This window comes from Castor canadensis, chromosome 5 (genome assembly GCF_047511655.1).
Source record: "Castor canadensis chromosome 5, mCasCan1.hap1v2, whole genome shotgun sequence".
NCBI classification, from domain to species: domain Eukaryota; kingdom Metazoa; phylum Chordata; class Mammalia; order Rodentia; family Castoridae; genus Castor; species Castor canadensis.
In genome coordinates, this window is record NC_133390.1 from 68,447,123 (window position 1) to 68,455,939 (window position 8,817).

General features: G+C 38.3%; 1 protein-coding gene across 1 annotated transcript; it reads left to right on the forward strand.

Annotated features, from left to right (window-relative positions):
- The first annotated feature begins 2,893 nt into the window (after positions 1–2,893).
- Positions 2,894–8,322, forward strand: Ndufb4 (NADH:ubiquinone oxidoreductase subunit B4). Its single transcript, XM_020164084.2, has 3 exons — positions 2,894–3,135; positions 6,807–6,953; positions 8,204–8,322. The coding sequence occupies exons 1-3, from the start codon at positions 2,956–2,958 to the stop codon at positions 8,264–8,266; spliced, it is 390 nt and encodes a 129-aa protein (XP_020019673.1). The 5' UTR covers positions 2,894–2,955; the 3' UTR covers positions 8,267–8,322.
- Positions 8,323–8,817: the final 495 nt, after the last annotated feature.

The window sequence follows — 8,817 nt, forward strand, 5'->3', positions numbered from 1 at the left end:
CTGATTTACCCATCTTAGTTTCTGCATCCACCTGCCCCATTCATTTCTGCATCTGCCCCATTCATATAGCTTGACCAGCCTAGCACATTTGCACTTAACTCCTTCTCCACTGCACTACTTCATCACCCCCAGCACTGCTTCCCACAAAATAACAGGTGTGCATACCTAGTCCTTATGATCCATGTCCTAATACATCCTGATAAATTCTATTAAAATATTAGAGAAATAAAAATCTTCAAAACATGAACTATTCAGTAATGAAATAACACCTTGTGAAATTGCTCTCCACTTAAATTGTCTAATCTATTAACCCTAGATTATCAAAGTCATTCACTTGGAAATATTGAGCCCTCAAATGTGACATAAACTTATTGAAAATCTTGCAAAAATGTGAAATTGTATAAAACTGATGGAAGTGACGTGGTTGAACTGCTGGACTCCTGTGCAAACTCACCTGTTAAGAGGATTTCATAGAGTTGGACCACGTAACAAACGAAAAAGAGAAAATCAGTAAGAATGACATTGACATCAGTGCTTCAAAAGGAGATAATATGCTTTCAAGGGACTAAAAGAGGACCTTGGGAAAACTGGATAAAGCCCTTCAGTTCTTTTGTAAATATGACCCTGCTGTAAAAATCGAATGCAGGCCTGGCAAGGTGGCAGATGCTCTTAACCTCAGTACTTGGGAGTTTGAGTCAAGAGATTCATGAGTTCAAGGTCAGCCTGGGCTACATTGGAAGACCCTGTCTTGAAAATTCAAAAAAGGATAAAATACAGATGAAGGTTTATGAGTTCCAAATTAACACTTGATTGATCAGAATTAGCACATTGTTGCAATTAATAATCTAAAATGTGTTAAAATTCACTTTAGTAATTTTTGGTTGACTTCTTTTCAAGATAAAGCTCCAATCAGATATTTTTCTTTCAGGAATCCATGTCTTCATTTTAGATAGATTCATACTAAGAGGACCTTTTCTATTACCAACTTGCTTGGGAAAAGGAAGACCTATTGCATTCACTACTATTCGTCCTAGGAATACAATATTTTAAGAATCCCCCATGAAATTGGACAAAAAAATTCAGGCTCTAGGGTCCTGTAGATTCTCCAAGCCAAACAGAAAACGGGAGTTTAAAAATTCCCCATTTTTAACATTTATCCTAAATGATCCTTCTGATAACCAGGAAAGTGTAGGAACAGTCATCTTCACTCACTCATCCAAAGACTTTGCTTTGATAAAAGGTCTACCCCTTCCCAATCTTTTTGTTTGTTTTCTTTATTTTTGGTGGGACTGGGGTTTGAACTCAAGGCTTTGCACTTGCAAAGCAGGCACTCTACCACCTGAGCCACATCTCCAGATCTCCCCAATCTTTTTTAACCTTGTCAGTTGGCTTGTACTTGCTATACTCCTTTCATTATTCTTTTTATTGTTTTTACCTTTCTCTTCTTATATCATATCCAAAATTTTATCTATGTAGTCTTTAGAATTTTACATCCTTCTTCTGCTTTTCAAATTGTTTTATTTTCTTAGTAATTCCAAAGCACCTCTGAGCAAACCAGAACTTCCTTTTCTTTTTGTGCTTTTTTAAAAATTGAACAAGTGATTTGTCTGAAATTTCTTTCTTTCTTTTTTTTTTTTTAACATTCCTTTAGGCTGCATCCTCATGAGTCCATTTTGCTTTCTACTCAATTGGACATTGAAGTACTTTACAAATATTATCCTGCTCTGCCAATTCTTTCTGTATTGCCTGATTGTCAGCAACTGGAAGACAAAAACTCCAGCTTTTATTTCTTCTGTATTTTCCCCACTAGAAGATTGACTAAGACTGACTAATGTATAGAATGCTTCATGCAGTGAGTGATTAATAAATATTTTAAAACAGTATTAAAATGCTTAATAGATTTGACAGCAGTGGTGCTCCTCATCACTCTAGTGTCAATACTTTCCAGGTCCCTTCTCTGCCTGGCAACCATTTCCCCACATATCTGCATGATCCCAGGTGGTTCAGCCAAGCCGAAGCTCTCTTTTGATACAGCTTTCCTTGCCTGAGTTATGGAAATTGTCTACCTTTCTTTCCTGAAGGAGTATTTTTTGGTACCCAAAGACCCTGCTGTGTATCTTGAAGTTGCTTTTCCCCTTGGTGGTGGTGAGGGGGAAGGAGAAGGACGGCAGGGATGCAGAAAATTACATTTTGTGTTGCCTTAGTTTTCTTCCTAAATCACCTTCTTAGTAAGATACAGTGCCCCACTGTATACTTTCATATCTGTAAGGATGTTTTTCATTTTTAGCACCTGTAGAGTGCTAAGGATTATAGGCAAGAAGCTTTAACATTTTAACGAAGATACTGTTTCTTCAATGAGTTTTATTCAAGGCTATTTTTTTGACCTATGACAGACAACATCATCTTCTATTAAACATTATTTCATGCCCATGAAAAACAAGCTTATACTTATGTTGCATGGGCCTAACATGGTAACAGACAGGAAAACTTACTCTCTTTTCTGGCGGGTAGGAAATTATGCTCTGCAAAGCACTTTGACACCTACTTATTCGTTTATTTAAGCCTCACAATTTTACCAGGTGTACAGAATAGGGGCCATTTAAGTTTGGATAGACCCACCCTGAAAACGAGGACTTCGGAAGCCACAGCCAGTCCTGTTGCCCGGTCTCAGACAGTCTCACATAGATTAACCTCACAAAACCAGCTCTGCTAGGTGGCAGCAGCCAAAAGACAGGTGAGTGGGCGGGGCAGGGGAAGAGGAGGCTAGGACAACACACTGCGCATGCGCAGAAAGAAGGTTGGTTAGGCGCCTTGTGCAGAGGCTGGGAAGGGGCGGGGTTTATTACGCTCCACCTCTCCTCGCTAACGCGCAGGTGCACTTCCTGAGGTGGAAGGTCATTCTCATGAGGGCGGGCCTCAGAGCCGCGCAGGCTCAGTTGCGCGCCGGGAGCCAAGATGTCGTTCCGAAAGTATAAGCCGGCGGACCTGGCAACTCTGCCCAGTACCCTCGACCCAGCTCAGTACGACGTATCTCCGGAGACCCGGAAGGCGCAAGCCGAGCGGCTGGCCATAAGAGCCCGACTGAAACGCGAGTATCTCCTTCAGTACAACAACCCCAACCGCCGAGGGCACATCGTGAGTGGGCTGCGGGGCGGGGCTCTGGGGCCGGGGTCTGGGCGGCCCCATCGGAAGGTCACCCCAGAGCCATCGAGGGGGCCGCGCGGGGGCGGCGCGGTTTCGGGCCACTCGTTAGCCCTTTGACCTTGGCCAGTGAGAGTGTGTTTGCCTTAGAAGAGTTTCGGGGTTCAGACCTGCCTGGCTTTTGAGCCCTGGCTTGACCACCTCCCACCTGGGTGATCTTGAGAAAGTTGCTTAACTCTGCTTAGCCTCGGTTTTCCTTCTGAAAAATGGTTATCGTATGGTACTTCCTGTCTTAGGAGGCTGTTGTGTGGATTAAATGACACGCGTGACTAGTTTTATCATAGGGTCTGCCTTTAAGGGCCCCACTCCCACCCCCCCAAATTATTTATACCTTTATAAAAGCTGTTTATAACTTTAAGTTCACAATTGGCAGGGATACTACTCTCTCCCAATGGGAATATTGTAATTCTTCAGTCCTTTTTTTGTTTTTAATTAAAGACCCCGCAGCTTACTGAAGCTTTGAACTTTGAGGATCAAAAGGCATTATATACTAGCAAACTATGACCTTGGACAACTTATTTCCAAATAAAGTTGATTAATTTTTACATGAAAATTATGTACATTCTTTATAGAAATGTAAAATTAAATGTGATAGTCTAGGTGTCCCCTGCAGAAAATATATGCCCAGTGAATTGTTAGTTATTATTTAAAAAGTGTACTTGTTAGTTAGTTTTCTGTGCACTGGCTGTGTACATACTTCACATAAGATTTAAAAAAAGACTTCCCAACAGTGCATTGGTATTCCTAAGGATTTTGGAAAGTTGTAAGGATTTAAGGAAAGTTACAATGTGCCAGACATTGTGCTAACCTTTTTTTTTTTTAAACAGGGTCTCTGGGTAGCCCAAGCTGGTGTCCACCTCTTGGTCCTGTGCACTAGCTGCCTCCACTTCCTGAGTGCCGGGATTACAGTCATGTACCACCATGCGTGGTGCGAGTATTTTTTTTATTCAAATGTCACAACTACTTAAAGAACTATGTCCTATTATTCTCATTTTGTAGATAAGAAGATAACATGGGAAGAACAGATAGCTTATGCAGATGTATCCACTAGCAAGTCATAGAGATGTATTTGAGACCTGGTCTGTATAACCCCCAGCATCTTTTACTTAGTTGTCTGTACTGTCTTCAACCAGAACTTTGTTACTTGGAAGAAGGTGCAGAAAGACACATCTATTATATATGTATATATGTGAACCGAAAGGTATAAAACAGCTTTTAAACAACAGTAACAAAAAACCCAACAAAGCAAACAGAAGAGATCAATGTGGCTAAGGTAGAGAAGGTGAGAGCAGAGTGGAAAAAATGAAGTCGGAAAGGGGACTGATTACAACAGGCCTTGTAGGTCATTGTAAGACTTTTCCTGGGAAGGGAGTCACATAATCTGTATTAATGTTAGCAAGACCTCTTTAGTTGTTACTTGAGAATTAAACGTGGGGGAGCAAGGGAAGAAGAGAAATGAGTTAGAGGCTTTTACAAGCAATTGAATCCTTGATAGTTTGCTACTGTGGGTGGTGACAGTGGAGTTGGTGTGAAGGGGTCAGTTCTGGACTCTTAAAAGTAGAGCCATCCAGGTTTCTGGCAGATGCATATGGTGTATAAGAGAAAGAAAAATCAATGGTGACTTCAGAGTTGTTGACCTAAGCAATTGGAAGAATGAAGTTGCTTTTTCCTAAGATAGGGAAGAATTATACCTCTAGGGATAGAGGTTGTCTATCATCTCATAGATAGATATTTGAAGTCATGTGACTTGATGACATCATGAATGGAGTGAATGTACATAGTAAAGACCAGCAAGGTCTAGGCTCCAATATTAAGAAATGGAAGAGATAGGAAAAAGGCAAAAGAGATAAAGAGAGAATGGCCAGAGAATTAGAAAAACCAAGCAATTGTAGGATCAGAAGGTCAAACAAAGAAACTATTTCAAGGACTATTCTCCATGTCAAATGCTTTTGTTAGTTGGTTGGACATTGAGTGGTATCATAGAAGGAAAACTTTTTTAGGGTAGTCCGTTGGAACATCTCTTAATTTCTCTTAACAGTACTACATTTAATGAACCATAGTCATAGGGCTGTTGGCATTTTAATTAAATGAAATGTCTGTTTCTAGAAGACATATCTGGCAGATATTAAGGTTTAGAGAGGTTATATGGTGTATGTGGTGTGATAATAGTTTCTAGAGCTGCAGAAGTATTCCAGTACTTTTGAGTCTGGTAGTGAATGCTCACACCCTTGACTGAATGAAGGTAAAATGGTTATAATTTTTTGGTTTGAAATGTAACTATTGAAGGCCTAGTTAAATTATTTTAATCCTACCAGGTCATGACTTTTTGATGTTGGTTAGGATGTTGAATGTTCATGCTGTATATTAAAGTGTAAAGTGGACCTTATTTGCTTATTATTTAATTTATCAGTTATTTGGAGAATTTTATAAAGTCATTTGGGGATTTAGTTAACTAAATTTAATTGTGTGTTTGGTATACACTTTTGCTTTCTTAGAAAGTTATTCTAGCATATTGGCAAATTTTTTTTCTTAACCAAGATAAGCTGATTGTTTTTAACAACTTTGACCTTTCTACAAAACTTTTAATAGTGTGAAATGTGTTAATTTTGCTTTTAAAATACTGGCCAAGTCAGCTTTTAAAATTTACAGTTCAGGGGTAGGGGAAGAGCTCAATGGTAGAGGGCATGCCTTGCATGCATAAACAAGGCTATGGGTTTAATGCCCAGCACCAAAACAAAAACTTACAGTTCAGAGTTAGCACATCTGCAGCTTACTTGTAGCCTGCATCAACCAATGCTGGGATAGCATTAAAAAGGGTCCTAGAAATAAATACAAGCTTAGTAGAGAATATAAAATATGTTTGTCTTCATTGGGTTTACTGTGTGGTTCTGATGGTAACAGTTCAAGAACGATAAGGAAAGTAAAAGGCATCTAGAGAGGAATAGATAAAAATGATAAAGGAGAAAATGTGGCTTTTCTGACCTTTAAAAGATTAGGATTTTTAAATGGAAACAGGAAATAATGTTGAAGGTGCATGACTAAAGGGGACATTTAAATGACCAATAAAAGGTGCATGAAGTTACCAGGAAAATGTGAATAAAAATCATAATGAGATACCACTTAACTGGAACAAAACTGCAAAGGACAAATGATAACTGTATTTTGCATAGAAAATGAGGCAACTAGAAACCATCTTTAAAATGATGTGAATTGGGCTGGTGGAGTGGCTCAAGTGGTAGAGTGCCTGCCTAGCATGCATGAGGCCCTGAGTTCAAATCCCAGTACCACCAAAAAAAAAAAATTAAAATGATGTGAATTAAGTTGTTAAAACAACTTGGAAAATTAAAAAAAAGATTAGAGTTCTTAAGCTCTAAATAAAAAGCTAAGGGGTGACAAAAGAATCTTTAAAATTCTGAAGGATTTGAACAGGATTATCAGAATTATTGTTAAGAATACTAAAAAGGAGAGATTTTCCCTGAAACTAGAAATATTCAGTTGTAGAGAACAAAAGGCATCTCCTGGCTCCTTCATAAAAGTTCCGATGAATTTGTTTCTTAATATATGCCTTCTTAAGTTCTGCAGCTTTTTGTTTTCTTTAATTTTAGGAAGATCCTGCCTTGATTCGTTGGACCTATGCAAGATCAGCAAACATCTATCCGAATTTCAGACCCACTCCCAAGAACTCACTCCTGGGGGTTTTGTTTGGAATTGGACCCCTTGTCTTTTTGTATTATGTTTTCAAAACTGATAGGGTAAGTATTAGGACCTGATGTTTAGCATTGGTGTGATAGATCCCCCTTAGGTGCCAGCTGCAGGTCTTTCTTTTGGTGATGGCCACCAGTGCCCCTCCCACCTTAACCCTAAACTCTTCCTTCCCTTTTTCTCTTCTTTTGTCTTTATTTCTTGCCAGAGTTAATACAGAAAGTTCTCAGTTATATGTTTGGTTTTACTGTATTGTTTCAATTTGTATAGAAATATAAAATCCTGGTAGCCTTTGGGTCTTTCACATTTAATTTAATGGCTGCTCTACATTTAAAGTAATAAAACAATCAGCTTAAAAATCTAAGACTAGAGCTTAGTTCATGGAAGAGTTTTCCAGATGTGTTTTTTAAGATAATATAAGGAAATTATATTGTGATTTCTAAGCAAAAGAATAAGGTTACTTTTTATCTCAAAAGATGGTATAGAAACTAAACTTTTGGGCTGGCTGAGTGGCTCAAGTGGTAGAACACGCTTCCTGGCAAGTGGGAGGCCCTGAGTTCAAGCCCCAGAACTGCAAAAAGAAACAAAAAAAGAAGCTACATTTTTCTATTATGATTAACCTTAAGATAAAATATTTTCAAAATTTTTAGTTTTGTTCATTTGTATTGAAAAGAGATAGTTATTGGGTCAGGTGTTTGCAGAATACATAAACCATTTAGCGTTCCTCTTTGGATGAATTCTAGTTATGTTTGTCACATTTTGTGAATTAATGTTAAAACATACTAATATAAGTGGCAGAGAAGCAAAAGCAACCTGGGAGTCACTGCTGCCAGAGGCTTGGGAGTATGGTTACAGAGAAAGCCAAGCTTCTCTCTGATGAGACTACTCCACTTTTGGTTCTAGACCTCCAGTCACACCCCCCAGGTCTTATGCTGCCCTCTAGACTAGAGCTTACTCATCTACCTTTGTCTTAAAACTGGCCAATCCACTCTTCTATCAGATCCCTCATCTTTGATTATCTGATAAATTGGTTGCCCTTGTTCAGAAGGTGTTTGTATTTTGCTTCCAACTGTCTGCTATTTAGTGCAGTAATTTATTACTAATTATTAAAATATGGGTAAGATATTTTTGAACAGAAGCATTTTACTGTCTTCAGATGAACTACTTCCTCATATTTCTCGGGCTTTAGATGATGGGATTATAGTTAAGTTTGAAATGTTGTATTATGATTTTTCAGACTGATATTGTGGGTTATGCCAGAATGCATTGTTTTTAATATACTTTCTTTGTGTCTATACAGGAGAGAAAGGAAAAACTTATCCAGGAAGGAAAATTGGACCGAACACTTTCTATCTCATATTAAGTCTGGCAAGGATGACTGTGTTCTTGCCTGAATAAATCTTCTATTAATCACTAAAAGTTTCTCTTACTTTCATTACTTTAATTCAGCGTTAAAACTTACCAGTACCCTAACAACAGAGGTGCAGAAGTGGCCTGTATTTGGAATCACTACCATCAGAATAATGGTCAACATTTGCTGGATATTGTTGAGTCCCTTTTTTCTAAGAGCTCACAGTTTAATGAAAAAAAAAATTGTTTATTCATTAAATCAGTCATTCAACAAATGCATGTTAACTGAGCCAAGTATTGTCTTATTTGCTGAAGATATAAGTTGGTGAGACAGACTTAGTGTGCACACACTCTTAACTTTATTGAGCAAGTATTATTTGAGTGCTTATTATGCATCTGGTACTATTTAGTACTTAAGGTCTTGTCTGGCCATAGGCACATTGGTAAACACAGTAGGAGAGTAACAATGTGAAAAATACAACAGGTTCAGGAAGATTATGCCAATACTGATGAGGAAGCAGTTCTGTTTGAGAAGTTTTAAGGCGATGGTATTTATGATTTAGC